Source organism: Pyricularia grisea (genome assembly GCF_004355905.1).
Source record: "Pyricularia grisea strain NI907 chromosome V map unlocalized Pyricularia_grisea_NI907_Scaffold_10, whole genome shotgun sequence".
Lineage (NCBI taxonomy): Eukaryota > Fungi > Ascomycota > Sordariomycetes > Magnaporthales > Pyriculariaceae > Pyricularia > Pyricularia grisea.
In genome coordinates this window covers 293,056-307,111 of record NW_022156722.1, presented here as the reverse complement: position 1 = coordinate 307,111, position 14,056 = coordinate 293,056, and the positions used below count along the sequence as shown (strand labels likewise).

Sequence of the window (14,056 nt, the reverse complement as noted above, 5' to 3'; positions counted from 1 at the left end):
CATGGAGATGGTCATGGAGATGGTCATGGAGATGGTCATGGAGATGGTCATGGAGATGGTCATGGAGATGGTCATGGAGAGGGGCATGTGGAACGCTGGGCGAGAGCACTCATTTTCTTGGCAGTGGCTGCGCAGCCATTCAAATCTACTCTGTGGCCGCAGCTTCATGTTACTATGAATCTTGGATTAGCGAATATTAGTTACAGCCCATCCCGAAATTTACGTGCCCTAATGTAATCGCCGAGCGCCAAATGCCCTTACGAAAATCGGGTTTTCATCAACGCGTAAAGTTTCTGGCGACGCCATCATCTGGGACGGGCTGGAACCTACAAGCGCATTAGATTTGGCCTTGAATATCGCGTGGAAGCAGAAGGCAATAATTTTAGGCAATAAAAACCACCTCAGCATGAGAGTTGTCGCGGACTCCAGGCGTGGAGAATACCTCTCGCCATAGCCTTTGTAGGTGGCCGGTTATAAAAGTATTTTTAACTCAGGGTAGCATGGGTGTGGTGCAATTGAAAGCGTCAACGGTTACCAAAAGGTCACCCACCAGCATTACCTGGGCGTCAAGAGCACAATTTCGTCTTGTTCGAGAAATCAATTGGTTGGTTGCAAATGGGATGTAGGGTGGGGTGCAGCATACGGACTTTCGACGGTAAGGGAAAGCTTGGCTGGGAGCAACGGGGAGCAGAAGCGTCCGTTTTTCAAGACCAAAACGTCTGTTTCTGGACGCTCTGGATCCCAATTTCTGCAAATTGCTCCCAGTACTAAAACATGTGAGGGCCGAACTAGTACTCAGGTGGGTGACCACTGGGGAATCCTCGGTGTTGTATGTTTTTGTTTTTGATTTTTGCTTTAGGATAATAATACTATTTACGGTTTGTTTGTGTTGCTATATCGTTGTATTATTCACAATCGGGGGAATTTACCGCGTCGTGAGAAGGTTAACCGAGGGCCTATACTGGGGCTTTCGTAACCGGGCTGTACTAGCCCGGTAGGCTTTTTTTTTTTTTTTTTTTTTTTTTTTTTTTTTTTTTTTTTTTTTTTTTGCCTGATCCCATACGCAATCCCCATCGGACAACATAAATCCCACATATTTCAACAGAGAAGTGAACGACTTTGTCCTGACAATAGAATTCGATTAATATATATAATAAATCTATCCAGGAAAAGGAAAAAAAAAGTATAACGCGTTGCAATTCCAGATTCAGCTCAAGGAAATGCTATGCATTGCTAGTGTTACATAGTACACAACATCAAACCAGACTTCATTTTTTCTCATCTCATAGCTGTAGAGGCTCGTCTTTCCTCATCAAGTAGACCTCGCCTACCAGCACGGCGCAGCCAACCACCATGGAGACGGCTATGATGGGAAGATTGATACGGGCAAACTCGAGAGCGCGGACGTGGATGTGCTTGCGCTTCAGGATGTCGTGCCAGAGCAGACCGGCCAGAGAGGCGCTGAACGTAGTGCTGAAGGCGCCATAGTTGACGCCGATCGCCATGCTGTAGACCGTCGCCCAGAAGTCACGATCCTTGATCGCCGGGTTGCTGCTTAGACCCTCGTCGTGGATGGCCTGCCAGGCCTGGATCACGCGGCAGAGGAGGATGGTCGTGCCGATGTTGGTACCAGAGAACTAGGTGTGGATTTTTCGAGTTAGTACATATAATACTGATTATGAAAAGAGATGTGTCGAAGAGGGGTGCTCACATTGCATAGAACGACGGAGAGAAACCCCATGCCGCCAATGGCACCCACAGTCCCAGTCTTTGTGACCCAGTGGTCCCAACCGTAGGCAACGACGGGAACCCAGCCGCTGCTGACGAGGCCCTGAACGAGGACAAACATGCAAAAGGCAAATGGGATCAAGGCGAAAGGCAGGTGTGCAAACACCGCCATGACGGTCGGGAACGTCTCTTGCGCCCAGATGTGCGCATCTCTGTACATGTATACCAGGTTTGACTTTTGACGCTTTTTGCCGTGTCTCGGGTCTGATTGCAATTCGGCGTCACGGGTCACGGAGGCTTCTTGTTCGTTTTTGGAGGCCTTGACCCCGTTTAAAGACTTCTCGCGCTCTTTCACCTCGGCCTTTGTAGCTCCCAAAACTCCTTGCGACTCTGAGGCTTGCCTGTTTTCTGATGAAGTCAAATCCTGCTTCTCGTACCGGGAACTCTGTTCGCTAGACCCAGAGTCCTCACGCTCTGAGGCGTCGGCTTTTAGTGGTGTCATTGTGTTTGTTTCGCTTGATTGTACGGCGTCGTCCTTTTCGTCCTTCTCAGGATGAACAGTCCCCGGTACTGTTGTGTTCCCATTCAAAGACTTATTGCTTGTCACGTTCTCATGAGGCTCACCAGTACCGACCGGAAGAGCATCTGCGCCCCGTACAGTGCCATCGATTTCTTGGTGCCGGTCAGACTCTTGGAGTGAGTACGCATCTGTTCCCCTCAGTTCCGACTGTATACGTGCATCCTCGAACCTCTGCCTTCCCTCCCTTGCAATTCTTCGCGTATCATGCCGATTCATCCATCCGATCGCAAGATCACACAAGAGCATCAATGTCGCTGCTGGGACAGTGACGTAATAGACAGGTTGATCTTTCCCAGAGCTGCTCATGGCAGCATTTACGGCCAGAACCGTGATCAGAGTGACGGCCATGATGACGGCACCAAAAATAGCACCTTTCTTGTCTAGAAAAGGATTCATGATCTCCTCGAGGGATAGCTCGACAACTTGGGTTTCTTCAAGTTCATGGCCCTCCGCCGGGTTACCCCTGGCATGCGGGATGTTTGGATTTATGGGTTTACCTCCCCTTGCATGCTCTGGCAGTTCATGCATCTCGATGGACTTGGGTATCAGTTCTTCGTTGGAGAAGACTATGTAGAGGAGAAAGGGGAAGAGAACGACGACTGTACAGACAACTGGCACAATCATGTTTGCTGTGTAGTCGATGAATCGAATGCTGAAAGCACCAGCAAGAACCAAGTTTGTAGGGTTGGAGGAGACCAGAATTGCCGAGGAGATGTTGGCTATGGCGAATTGGGTGTAGATCCACGCTCTCGGGTGAACAATGTTGCTGGATACTCGGGTCATATAGGCCAAGAATGCAGTTCCAGATAGAATGATAGGGTCGTTTCCGATGAAACTTCCCAGGGCAAAAAAGAAGGCGTAGAGGTAGAAAAACAGGAGATGACCATTCTTCCCTCCCCACTTCAGTACACGAAACGCCATGTATCTGATGAGTCCAGAGGCGTCGATAGATATGGCGATGTAGGCCAGGGTGATGAAGAAGAGCATAATGTCGATGGGGTGGATGTTTTCGGCGCCATAAGTTCCTGCGACGACCTCTTTCTTGCCAATAGCCAGGATGGCAAGCAGAAAGAGGTCGGCAATCAATGGGCCGGTCAGAAAGTTGATGGGGAATTGGAACCGCAACCATTTGGCAGGCTTGTCGGCCTCTTGTTGCCCCTGTTCATGTCCATCCTCACTGGCATAATAACCAGACCGAGGAGGAATCAGTCTTAGGAAAGCTAATCCATCCAGAGCCGCATTGTGGAGCCACCGAGGGACGAGTATCGGCACATGAAATGGGAATAGAACAACAACGTCTTGGTTTTGCGCATGGTTAGCTTAGCACAGAATGAGCATAATTTGCAAATTTGCCATTGACAACTTGTCGTCGAACTTTTTTTTTTTTTTTTTTTTTTTTTTTTTTTTTTTTTATTGTGACGATTGTCATGTTGAGTTGAGAAACCGCCAAGTGTGAACATAAGCCCAGGGCAGACCGCAAACCCAAAATTATGGTAATTATTGTAATGGGTAGGGCCCTGTAAAGTTTTCGGTGTGGGCTGAGCCTAATCGTCTCGAATTCTGATGCAGTAACGCGAGGTTGAAGAGCAAAAAAAGATTTCTTGGCAAAGCTGAAATTCACAAGAAAAGAAGAAAAAAACAAAAACAAGAAGCAAAAAGAGTCAAAGTAAGCCACACTCACTCGCTATCACAAAGACTATAAGCGTGACGATAGATCGCCAACTTGTAATGCGGTCAGTGTTGAGATCGTCAGGGTTCCTCGAACGTTCGTCGACAGCCATTGTTGCATGCTGAACCAAAGCCCAACTGCCGCCAGACAGGAAGGACTTTTTTGTTTTTTGTTAGGAAGAATAAATGAAGGAATTTTGAAAGAATGAGGTCACAAGAGCTGACGGTTGCAGGCAAAGTCCTCGAGACTGAAGAAAGGAAGGGAAGGGAGTCTAAAGAAAACGGGATGCCAAGAACTCCAATTAATTGATTTTCGAGAAAAAGATACAGCCCAATTAAGCCGACGATAGATGCCCAGCCAACCCCACTAGACTAAGTCACCCCACCTGGACCAGGCCGCTAAAGAATCTTATACAACGGTTGTTAGCTAAATTCCAAGGTTGAATGTTGATTAAACGTCGTGGCGAGGAGAAACGATCTCCTAACTGACGTACCACGTAAGTCTTCTTGGTCAGCTAAGGTAAAATCTCCGTAGCCAAGGTACCTAAGGTATCAAGTTAGCTTAGTGCTAATCCATTCTTGCTATTGACTAGCAGCACGTGGCAACCCTATCGCGATACCGAAGGAAGGCTGTGTTTCTTGGGGTGCAGATCAAAAGAACCGACGGTAGACGCAGTCGACTCGCTTGGCGTCGAACACAGCCCCGAGCTACTTTCAAAAATATGCCTTCTGACTGGACGAAGTGCCATTCGATTTTTCCCACATTACCACCGTTCACGAGTGCGTGCATCATGCAAGATTTTTGTGTGGTTTTTTTTATCTGCTTCTTCTCCATGGAAAACCTTAGTTAGGGTAAAAAAAAAAAAAAAAAAAAAAAAAAGACACTAAGGCTTCGGTCATTTTCTTTTATTGTGAGGAAAAGCTGTGACAACTTGACATAGCAAAACGTTTGACTTTGCAAGGGGCTAGATAAACATCAGAATAAGCCCAAGAACGAAACTTTCCCCTCCACCACTCACCGACCATGGATACCTTACCTTGATGACTGCTTGCGGACAGCACCTTAAATCCAAAAAGAAGATTCCTACTCGCCGTCTTGGCTTTTTTTTCTACAGTGAACTTGGGTTTCAATCACCCAAGCTCCGAGGCGCTTGGTTCAAATAGGCAATCGGTGAATACCTTGATCACCATAGCCAGTAGGACTGAACCAAATGTCCCCCCTCCATTTCATCCATTACGTTGCCTGCCTGCCACGTACAGACTAAACTACCTTACCCTGTCACCGAGAACTGGGTCACGTACTGTGTTTGTCTGCCTATCTGAGGCTCTCGATCGATCTTTTCTTTTAAATGTTCCAGCCTCGCCTGGTGTGCAGAGGGTTGTTACACCCGGACAAGATAATGTCAAATCATGACTGGCCGTAGGGGACCCCATGTACGACACAATCGTCCACCATTCCCTAAGTAATAATATACTCTGGCTCTCCCCCGCCAGCTCGCCAGCCGCTAGGCATCTTTCCCTCTGCATTTTTCCGCTCAGCACTAGGAAAAAGAAAGAAAGGAAAAACAAGAGAAGATTTTGCGTTTTTGCACGACTGCGGCAAGGCACACCGTCATGCCGGCATTTTCTCCGCTGACGCAACAACAGATGGTGAACGGGTTGGTTGGCAGAGATCTAACATCGACTTCAAATATTACAACCCAAGGACTTCAACTCGTTTGTGCTTGGCCCGTATCAGGTCAATATGGGCCCGGTTCCAGAATCTTGTAAGTCGTGCTAATTAATCCTAGTTCTAGCAATATCTTGTTTGTTGTTTCTTGTTTTACGGGGCGGCCCTTTTTCCTTTTTCTTGGGTGCTTGGGTGCAAATCCCTTGGTTCCACAGCGGGCTCCACGTGTGGCACTCCCCGGATCCCATAGGGCCCGTAGCGCCTGGAGCCAAGCTCTGGGCGCCCAACGCCAACGCATGGCAGGTTCCGTTTGCACTACCCAAAGCAGCTGAAGAGATGTAACCTCAATTAATTGCGGTTCGAATCTAATGGAATGATCTACACTTGATTCGAAAACTTTCAAAGTCAATTTGCTAATTTTTTTTCCTTCGTGATTCACGCACCCATTTTACCAGGTACTACACCCTTGTGGCGGCTTGTGTGCTCGCTCGAAAGGCTGCATGGTTACGCGACGCTTGCTTGGCTGCGGCTCTAGTGTTTCCCGCCGTCGCAGCCCTACACGGCATCGTACTGGCGTGTCTACACCAAGATGGTTAGTTGGTGTTACATTTGGTTTTTGCGCCCTTTTTTTTGCTCATTTTTGCTCCCTTGTTGATGACCTGATGCTTGAGGCTTTTATGACGGCATGGCGGATTTTTAGATGATGTGTGTTGTTGGCTGGCTGACTGACTTGACTCACCACTTTGATTCAGGCGCCGTTGATATGGACGTCTATGGGGCTTTTCAGCTTTCCGCAATCGCCATTCTGGCTGCCCCAGTAACAGTCCGCGTATCCGATACATACTTTTTCGGACCAGGCCGAAATATCATTTTTGTATGGACCGGTATAATCCTGGCCGGTATGCTGAGTCTCACCGTGGAGTTTTATCGCAGCAATGCCATCCACTGCGACGAGAGCAACTGGGGCAACTTCACCTCGTATAACCCGGCAGATTTCCCTTATTCTGTCGGGAATCTGTGTGGAATCACCTGCTCAGAGGAACAGGGTCCTTTTTCTCCCATGAGAAAGGAGGCAACAGCCGAGATTTACATAATACCGGCACCTGTCAAATTCAACTTTGGCACGGCTACACTCACCGCCGCAGCTTGTTGCATCCCGGCTATTCTCTCGCTTGCGTCTTTGATGAACAAAATACGCGAGTTCAACTGGAGAAGATCCCGCATGGGTGGCTGGCGCGATTCCAAGCAGGATCCTGGCTTTGACGAGCCCATCGATGGATTCCACGGCGCCACTTTCAGGACCATGAACAGCGTCAACAACAATGTCCGTCATCTTTTGCGGTTCATCGAGATACCTCTGTTTGCCGCCGCCATCGCCGCCATCCTGATTATTGGCGAGCTGAACCTCTGGGATCCGCATATCGTCCATGGTACTGAGCCGATAGCAAGCATTGGACAGTGGGCACCCATCGTTACAGCTGGACTGGCAGCATTGGGATCTTTGTACCTCTTAATTGAAAAGGATGCAACTGCGGCAGAGATGGAGGAAGAGGCCAGGCAGACTGGAAATTCACCTGGCACAGGATGCTGCAGCTGCCCACACCACAACGGTCAATGGTCATCTCCCATCGACTCACATAACCACCACCCTTGGTCTGCCGGGACCACAGAACCCTTGCGAACCTTTGACACGGCCGGCGATGGTAGCAATACTTCATGGTCTCCAATCCTTGCCAGGCAGGGCAGTCGAATGAAGATTGCCAAGTACGTCAACAAGATTGGCAAAGCCATCAGCACCCCCGCATCCGACTTGGACGACGCTTCATTCCGGGCAGGACCCGCGGGCGACTTTCCCGAAGCCCCTGGGGAGCGTCTAAGGGATCCGAGGATTCAAGAGATCCAAAAGGTCTACAACATTTGGCGGGACGCAAACGGAAACGTCATACCCTCACGGACACACAGCGTCGCCGGGAGTAGGACTGCATCCCCACAACCTTCAGCATTTAACCGTACGAGATCTGCCAGTCCTGGCCCTCTACCAAGGATCCCACCGAGAAGTAGCACCTTGCAGGACAGGAGGTCAAACGCATCCGACATGCCACAGCTTTCCTTGACCATATCCGCACCAGCTCCCGCAATGGCCAGAGGGAGGGCTCCAGTTCGGCGGCGGGCGACACTGGAGGTCCCTGCGCAGAACTTTACGAGCTCAGATGGGCTCCAGGTGTCCTCCCCTGCGATCGTCATTTCGGCCTCCTCGGACGGCGAATCAGCTACTACCACACCTAGGACGTTGTACAGTGAACCTTTAAAAATCGCTGCCGCGTCTTCATCCTCGCCGACATGATTTAATCAGGTCACCTCCCCAACATCTCAACGCATGGCTCATCTCATCACATGCCACTAGCAATTTTCTTTTTCATCAGACCTTCCCTTCGTGCCTAAGATGGCGAGTTCGGACGCACCCAACGACGACCACTCTCTCCATGGAAAGATTGCCCTACACTCAGATGAAACGATCTTCAGGCCCCCTCGGGGTCCGACCACCACACCCCAATTGCACCAATGCATCTGAACAAACATGAGACGATATCACGTGCTGGCTCGCCACTGGGTGTGCCACTGGAACTGCCGGGCTATTCGAGTCGGCGCCACGAATCAGAATGTCTTCGTTGTTGCCATAAGGATCCAGCTGGCATGCCGAGAGATGACAGCTCTGCTTAAAGGCCCGAAACCATATCCTATCCCTGATGCTTGCGACCGAGGAGGGCTTGATGGCTATGTTGAATCGGGTCCTATATGCCCCGCAAAGACGCAAGCCACATGGCGTATCCTCAACGGTGAACTTGCATACAGGCTGAAGGTAGTCGGCCCCGGCCCTGATACCCCGAAGAAGTTTTCGATCGCGGACAATCCGAGCAAAAACCAAAAAAGGTGATATTGCGTTCGGGCCTCCTCGCTTTTGCCTCGCGAGACGAGCATGTCTCTGGATAATTCACGACTTTCTTTGTGTTATTAACGATTTTAGCCTTTCGATACCGTCATTGTAAAGAAATAATTATCAGTGTTGAAAGTTTGCCTATGTGTTATTTAATATCACAGTTTCCTGTTCAAGTCTTGTATATAGATCTAGCGTCATAATCTTGGCGATGCTAGCCTTTTTCTTTTTTTATCAAGATGGTGGGCTGCATTTTCTTTCTTATTTCAGGGTTTAGACAACGGGTGGGCAGCCAGTACAAACATACTTGGATTTTGAGAAAGGGGAAAGATAATGCTCAAGTACCCCACCTTGTCTTGCAACACAGGGCAAGGTGAGTGTAACTCTGTTTTTTTTTTTTTTTTTTTTTTTTTTTTTTCCCATTACTCTTTCCTCTCACCATGGTTATCACAGGGTGGAAGGAAGTACCAGTTAACCGTTTTGTAGACTAGACCTAGACTAGGAGGTAGCTTTCATTCATGACAAACTTAACAGCTACATTTTTCTCGCGGCCAGCTAAACTTACTCATTTCACGAATTTTGACGTAAGATTTTCCTGTCATTGTCATACCTACCTACCTACCTACGCAGGCAAATCCATATTTGATATACCAGCGGAAATGCCCGACAACCACGGTGCCTGTCGCGTCTTCCTGCGGTCAGGATAAATCTAAAAAAAAGTCTGATCCTGGAGAATCTTCAAGTCGACGCTCTCTTTTCTTTTTTTTTTTTTTTTTTTTTTTTTTTCTCTCTCTCTCTTCTTTTCTATTACATGTCCCTTTTTAGGCCAAGGAAACTTCGAGAAATCACTCTCTTAAGTAGTAAAAATGAATGCTCGTCCAAACATTAACTCCTCTTGACTTGTCTTGATGTTCTTTTGTTTGTTTTCGTATTCATCCGAGTGCCCACCAACCTTGGATGAGTGAAGTTGCAGCAACCCTGTTCGTCTGGACCTTCATGCATGATTTGCGAAAATGTCTGATTTTAAAGTCAGGGTCTATTCTTATAAGCCATAATTTTTTTTTTTTTGTTCTTTTTTTTTTTTCAACATTCCAGCTTGAGTCCTGTTAGGGGTCTACAGTGGTAAAAAGTCATGTTGCGTGATATATTTTGTCCTGTATTGCCTGACAAAGCTTTTGTTTACCCCCCAAAAATAGAATTTTAAGGCACAAGGTGCATGAATAAGTTTGTAATTTATTTACTTTTTTTCACCGGCAGCAGCTTTTGATCATGACATATTCTGGTTGTTGGGGTTACTCTCAATTTACAATGGACAACTGATGATCAATTCCTGGATTGAATGCTTTAAATAGCTTCGGAGCAATAGAAAACTTTATAAAACCTTTAGCCTGTTGACTTTATACTTGGATATTTCTTTTCCCTTTCTCCTTTATCCTGTGCACTCTTTTGTTTTCATTATAATTGCTTCTCTTGCTAAGTTTTTTTTTTGGTGATATATTATTTACATTCATTTTCCGTTTTTTTCGTTCTCTTTATCTTCTTTTCTTTTTGATTTTTCTGCTAAAGTTTTAGTCAAGTCTTAAGTCAAGTATCACACATATATCCTTCGTCAAAATGTTCCGCAATTCCATTATTTCCGGTTCTCTTCTTTTACTATCCCTCTTGGGTAGTGTCCAAGCTGCCATTGTCTCAATCGGAACCGATGTTGACTTTAAATTCCTTAAAGATCATGGTGGTCTAACACCTAAAGCTGCCGCCGAGATGACCAACAAGCACATTGATACGGATACAGACTCAGCTCTTATCGAATTTTACGCAAGGCAACATCCCCACGAAACCAAGTACGTTTACCTGTTCCAAGTTGAAGACCCGATATTCGTGGCTGCTTGGATGGGCTATTTGGCAAAGAAACACGCTGCACAGACACAAGGGACCGAACCTCCCGCTGGCTATACAGCAGATCAATTGGCAAATATTGCTCATTTACCTATTAGGAGCCTCCAAGGGTATTGGAAGGTCCAGGACGGAAAGGCAACGTATAATTGGAACGATGATTCGTTTCGGGTGCAAAAGGACCACCAGCTCAAGGCACTGCTAGACGGAGCTCACACCAAGACCTCGTAATGCTGATTGTGCCGTCGATGGGTGTGGCAAACGTTGCTCGTTGGGGTTGTAGTCGGATTCGCTAGTGGGTCGGGCCGGCCAAAGAGGGCTTCGGGGTCGTAGGTGGAAAAACAGTGTTCGGTTGGGTTCACTGTCTCCAGTCTGGTGAGGGTGCGGAGGATGGCTTTTTCCTACTTGTAGCAAACTGTGATGATTTCCAACGATGCGACAAAGGTAGAGTAGACAATAAAGAAGCCTGACCGGGATATACCGAGAGCTTGAAAATATGTTTCGTGTTTTGTCATGACACAGACTAAGACGTCCACAAAATTGTGCTAAATCTGTAATATAAATCATTGCTTTCATCTGTCAGATAGCTTTCCGTGGTTGCTGGCCCTGTGAAAAGAACCCGAAATGTTTATTTAATGCGGGGAAAAACCGCCCAAAACGTAAATGCCCCTTTCTTTTTTTCACAATTCAGAGAAGCCTGACTGTGGACTAGTAGAGTTATAAATACACAAAATAACCCTGTGACTAGCCTTCCGTTCCGCTGCTGCGAAATGTAGCACAGAGCGCAGCGTAGTGGTGCGTTAGGTCAAGTACATTCTGCGGCAGGCTCGTAGCCTGGATAATGCTGCGGACCTTGACGGCGCCCTCGTCCTCGATGAGTGACCGGATAGTGTTAAGCAGCTCAGGAGAGAACTCCGAGTACCACCGGTATTGCCACGTGACAAGCCTGATTACAGCGGCTACCGTGTCGCGAGTGCTGTTTGGCTTCCGCTCGTAGGCTCTTAGTATGCCAGTGAGAGCCTTGGGGCTGAAGCGTTGGCTCAGGCAGGCTCGGTACGCCTCGACCGCCTCGTCCGTGTGGTGAAGGCGCTCGGCCAGCGCTCCCAGTATCTCCCATTCCTCGGCCGACTTTTTGTACTGTAAAGATTGCAGCTTGAGTTGCGCCATTTGTGTACGCCAAATTGTATATTGCCGAAGATCCTCGTAAAGAACCATGAACAAGCTGTCCAACCAGCGTTCACAGAGGCGCTTGTTGTTCAGTTTGGAATGATCGCTCGGTACAATGCCCTTTTCAGGTAGTTAGCATACGAAATGTAGATTTTCGTAACCAAAGAACAAATAGAAGACACGGGCAAAGACTTACATTCTCCTGATCCTCTTTCACCTCGGAAGGATCAGCAGTGGTCAGAGGCTTTTCCAAGCCCTGTCCATTCGGAGCGACCGAGTCGGACTTTTCTGCGGGCCCTGTCTCGATATGAGAGTCTGTGTCGGACTCAGCATCTTGAGCAGCGCCGGCATCGTTGTTATTCGGAGAAGATCCCCTGAGACCGTCGGTGCTCGCGCTACGTTGGTTCGCACTTTCCTGAGCGGAGTCCCTCACTTCTGTCCTCTCCATCCGGTATTCATCCTCCATTACGAACACAATACTCCTGGTCTTCAGCAACTGATCCCATCCAATCTTTGAAGTCATCTCGGTCAGAATCTTGTAGGCGTGCTTGAAAGTACCCCTGTAACCGGCTGCTCGCAGGTTAAGTAGTGGCTCAGCGACCTGCTCGTTGTACCTGCCCTCTGGCTCGCTATCGATCTCGTCCAATCTTGTCTCGACCAAGGTGGGCAAATAAACATCCTTGGGCTCCGGCATCAAAGGTGCGTCCTTGTCCTGGTAGGTGAACATTGGACACGAGTTGAGGATCGTCAAAGCATTTTCCCAGTCCTCCATCGCAACGTATACCTCGGCCAGCCGGGCCCACGTGCCGAACTCGCTAGGAGCCGCAATCGTACTCCTATCGGCACACGCTAGTGCCATCCTTAACCTCTCCTCCTTCTGCTCAGGGGTAGTGGCGGTCTTGGCCTTCTTTAACAAGAATTCTGCCTGAGCATCGAGCATTACATAGTCCATAGGAACCTCCTGCAACGCCTGATGTAGCACGCGGACACCCTTGACCTCCTCGTTGCCCAAGAAAAGCACCTTGGAGAGCAAGGATGCAACCTCAACATTTTGTGACCGCAGCTTCTCGAAAAGGTTGATACCAGAAACGAACCTTCCAGTCGTTTGGAAATATCTCAGGAGACCGCTTGCCAAATGGTTTGAGACAACATTGGGAACTTGGACAGTTGAATCCGACCCGAGTTGCCAACCTGAAGGTTGCGTCAGTAACAGCTTGTGTATGGCACACCAGGCAGCACCTAGAGTCTCTCTCACCTCTGAAGAACAGTTGCTCTGCAGCACTAAGGAATCGATGCTCAGTTTCCGTGCTGGTAACGGGGTTGAACCTGCGAACGCCCATAATCTTCCTGATCGTCTCTCCACTGCCGTCGTCTGCATATGAGTATGCGCGCAGAACGCTGCAGAGGTACGTCTCCAGCCATAGTTCGTCGGTAGCCTTTCTCTTCTCTCCCCTCTCATCAACACCATAGCTCTCAACCGAACCTGGGATCGTGACATGTACTCGCATATCAATTCGAGATAACGCATTGTAGCAACTGTGGAAAAATCAAGCCGTCAGCTCCCGATGTACTCGTCAGCCAGTCGTTGCCGCGAAGCGGATGATGGCCCACGTACCAGTACACTCCCTGAACTATCTTGGTTGTTGCAGCCTGACCATGGTCTTTGTAGGTGAGTGTGTTGATATATGCCGCCAAGCTCGCCGAGGATGACGCGTCAACGCCTGTGACATGGTGATAGACGCCAATCTAGAGTTTACGGACGAATCTGTCAGAGATATTGGAGACCACTGGAGGCAGAGGGAGTGATTCTAAATCCGTACCTGCTTTCCGGGGCTTCGTGTCTGTTGTTTTGTAAGGTGGACGAGGTCTGGAGGGCCCAGCTCGCGCAAGGCGATCAACTGATCTGTGCGGGCATCAATCGCCTCATGGAGGATCTCCTCGGTGATTCTGATGATATTGGCCGGTTAGAAATGGTTCCGTGGTTGAGCTGCAATCAAATACGGGCGAATACGAACTCGGGTACAGCCGGCGCAACCATCACGAAATTCAGTTGTGAAGTCGCAAGACTCGAGCTTGCGAAAAGAGGGAGAGGATTTGTTGCTTCGCGAAATCGGGATTGGAAGGGCGGATAGCGCCTTTTTGTTTTGATTTCTAGCTTGGAGAAGGACAAGGTGTCTAGCTGCGATTGGCGCCCATGGAAGATGCAGTCCCGCAGCTGCTGGCAGTCGACTGATGTTGGTGGGATTTAATTCACGGGCTCGAAAGATTAGCACAAGTTGGAAGCGCCCATCCGTCCATCAATCAATCGAGCTCAAAGACCAGCTTAGCATGTGCACAGACCATAAATTTGCGCGGTACCTTCCCAGTTCCCACGTTGCTTGATCCTTGGCCTGGTACCTGTCTGGGCAGTCCCCGC

The 14,056-nt window shown here is 48.5% G+C and overlaps 4 protein-coding genes across 4 annotated transcripts; 2 read left to right on the top strand and 2 right to left on the bottom strand.

Annotated features, from left to right (window-relative positions):
- Positions 1 to 1,118: 1,118 nt before the first annotated feature.
- PgNI_11609 (uncharacterized protein) lies at positions 1,119 to 4,373 on the bottom strand. Its single transcript, XM_031131575.1, has 3 exons — positions 3,990 to 4,373; positions 1,712 to 3,606; positions 1,119 to 1,637 (listed from the first exon to the last, which is right to left on the bottom strand). The coding sequence occupies exons 1-3, from the start codon at positions 4,087 to 4,089 to the stop codon at positions 1,284 to 1,286; spliced, it is 2,349 nt and encodes a 782-aa protein (XP_030976310.1). The 5' UTR covers positions 4,090 to 4,373; the 3' UTR covers positions 1,119 to 1,283.
- Positions 4,374 to 5,144: 771 nt separating this feature from the next.
- PgNI_11608 (uncharacterized protein) lies at positions 5,145 to 8,998 on the top strand. The gene is made up of 4 exons (XM_031131574.1): positions 5,145 to 5,742; positions 5,896 to 5,983; positions 6,101 to 6,237; positions 6,398 to 8,998. The coding sequence occupies exons 1-4, from the start codon at positions 5,721 to 5,723 to the stop codon at positions 7,987 to 7,989; spliced, it is 1,839 nt and encodes a 612-aa protein (XP_030976318.1). The 5' UTR covers positions 5,145 to 5,720; the 3' UTR covers positions 7,990 to 8,998.
- Positions 8,999 to 10,194: 1,196 nt separating this feature from the next.
- PgNI_11607 (uncharacterized protein) lies at positions 10,195 to 10,704 on the top strand (the record flags this gene model as incomplete). The annotated part of the gene is made up of 1 exon (XM_031131573.1): positions 10,195 to 10,704. One exon carries the CDS (start codon positions 10,195 to 10,197, stop codon positions 10,702 to 10,704), a length of 510 nt encoding a protein of 169 aa, XP_030976307.1.
- Positions 10,705 to 10,975: 271 nt separating this feature from the next.
- On the bottom strand, positions 10,976 to 13,868 carry PgNI_11606 (uncharacterized protein). Its single transcript, XM_031131572.1, has 6 exons — positions 13,656 to 13,868; positions 13,461 to 13,587; positions 13,256 to 13,386; positions 12,896 to 13,176; positions 11,837 to 12,831; positions 10,976 to 11,760 (listed from the first exon to the last, which is right to left on the bottom strand). Exons 1-6 carry the CDS (start codon positions 13,676 to 13,678, stop codon positions 11,218 to 11,220), a joined length of 2,100 nt encoding a protein of 699 aa, XP_030976317.1. The 5' UTR covers positions 13,679 to 13,868; the 3' UTR covers positions 10,976 to 11,217.
- Between the last annotated feature and the right edge of the window lie 188 nt (positions 13,869 to 14,056).

Coding starts and splice junctions, on each gene's coding strand:
- PgNI_11609 (XM_031131575.1), bottom strand. CDS start 4,089: ATGGCTGTCGACGAACGTTCGAGGAACCCTGACGATCTCAACACTGAC. Junction 3,607..3,989: donor TATAGTCTTTGTGATAGCGA/GTGAGTGTGGCT, acceptor CGCAAAACCAAG/ACGTTGTTGTTCTATTCCCA. Junction 1,638..1,711: donor TCTCCGTCGTTCTATGCAAT/GTGAGCACCCCT, acceptor ATCCACACCTAG/TTCTCTGGTACCAACATCGG.
- PgNI_11608 (XM_031131574.1), top strand. CDS start 5,721: ATGGGCCCGGTTCCAGAATCTT. Junction 5,743..5,895: donor GGGCCCGGTTCCAGAATCTT/GTAAGTCGTGCT, acceptor CGGATCCCATAG/GGCCCGTAGCGCCTGGAGCC. Junction 5,984..6,100: donor CCCAAAGCAGCTGAAGAGAT/GTAACCTCAATT, acceptor CCATTTTACCAG/GTACTACACCCTTGTGGCGG.
- PgNI_11606 (XM_031131572.1), bottom strand. CDS start 13,678: ATGGTTGCGCCGGCTGTACCCGA. Junction 13,177..13,255: donor ATAGTTCAGGGAGTGTACTG/GTACGTGGGCCA, acceptor ATTTTTCCACAG/TTGCTACAATGCGTTATCTC. Junction 11,761..11,836: donor TGAAAGAGGATCAGGAGAAT/GTAAGTCTTTGC, acceptor CTACCTGAAAAG/GGCATTGTACCGAGCGATCA.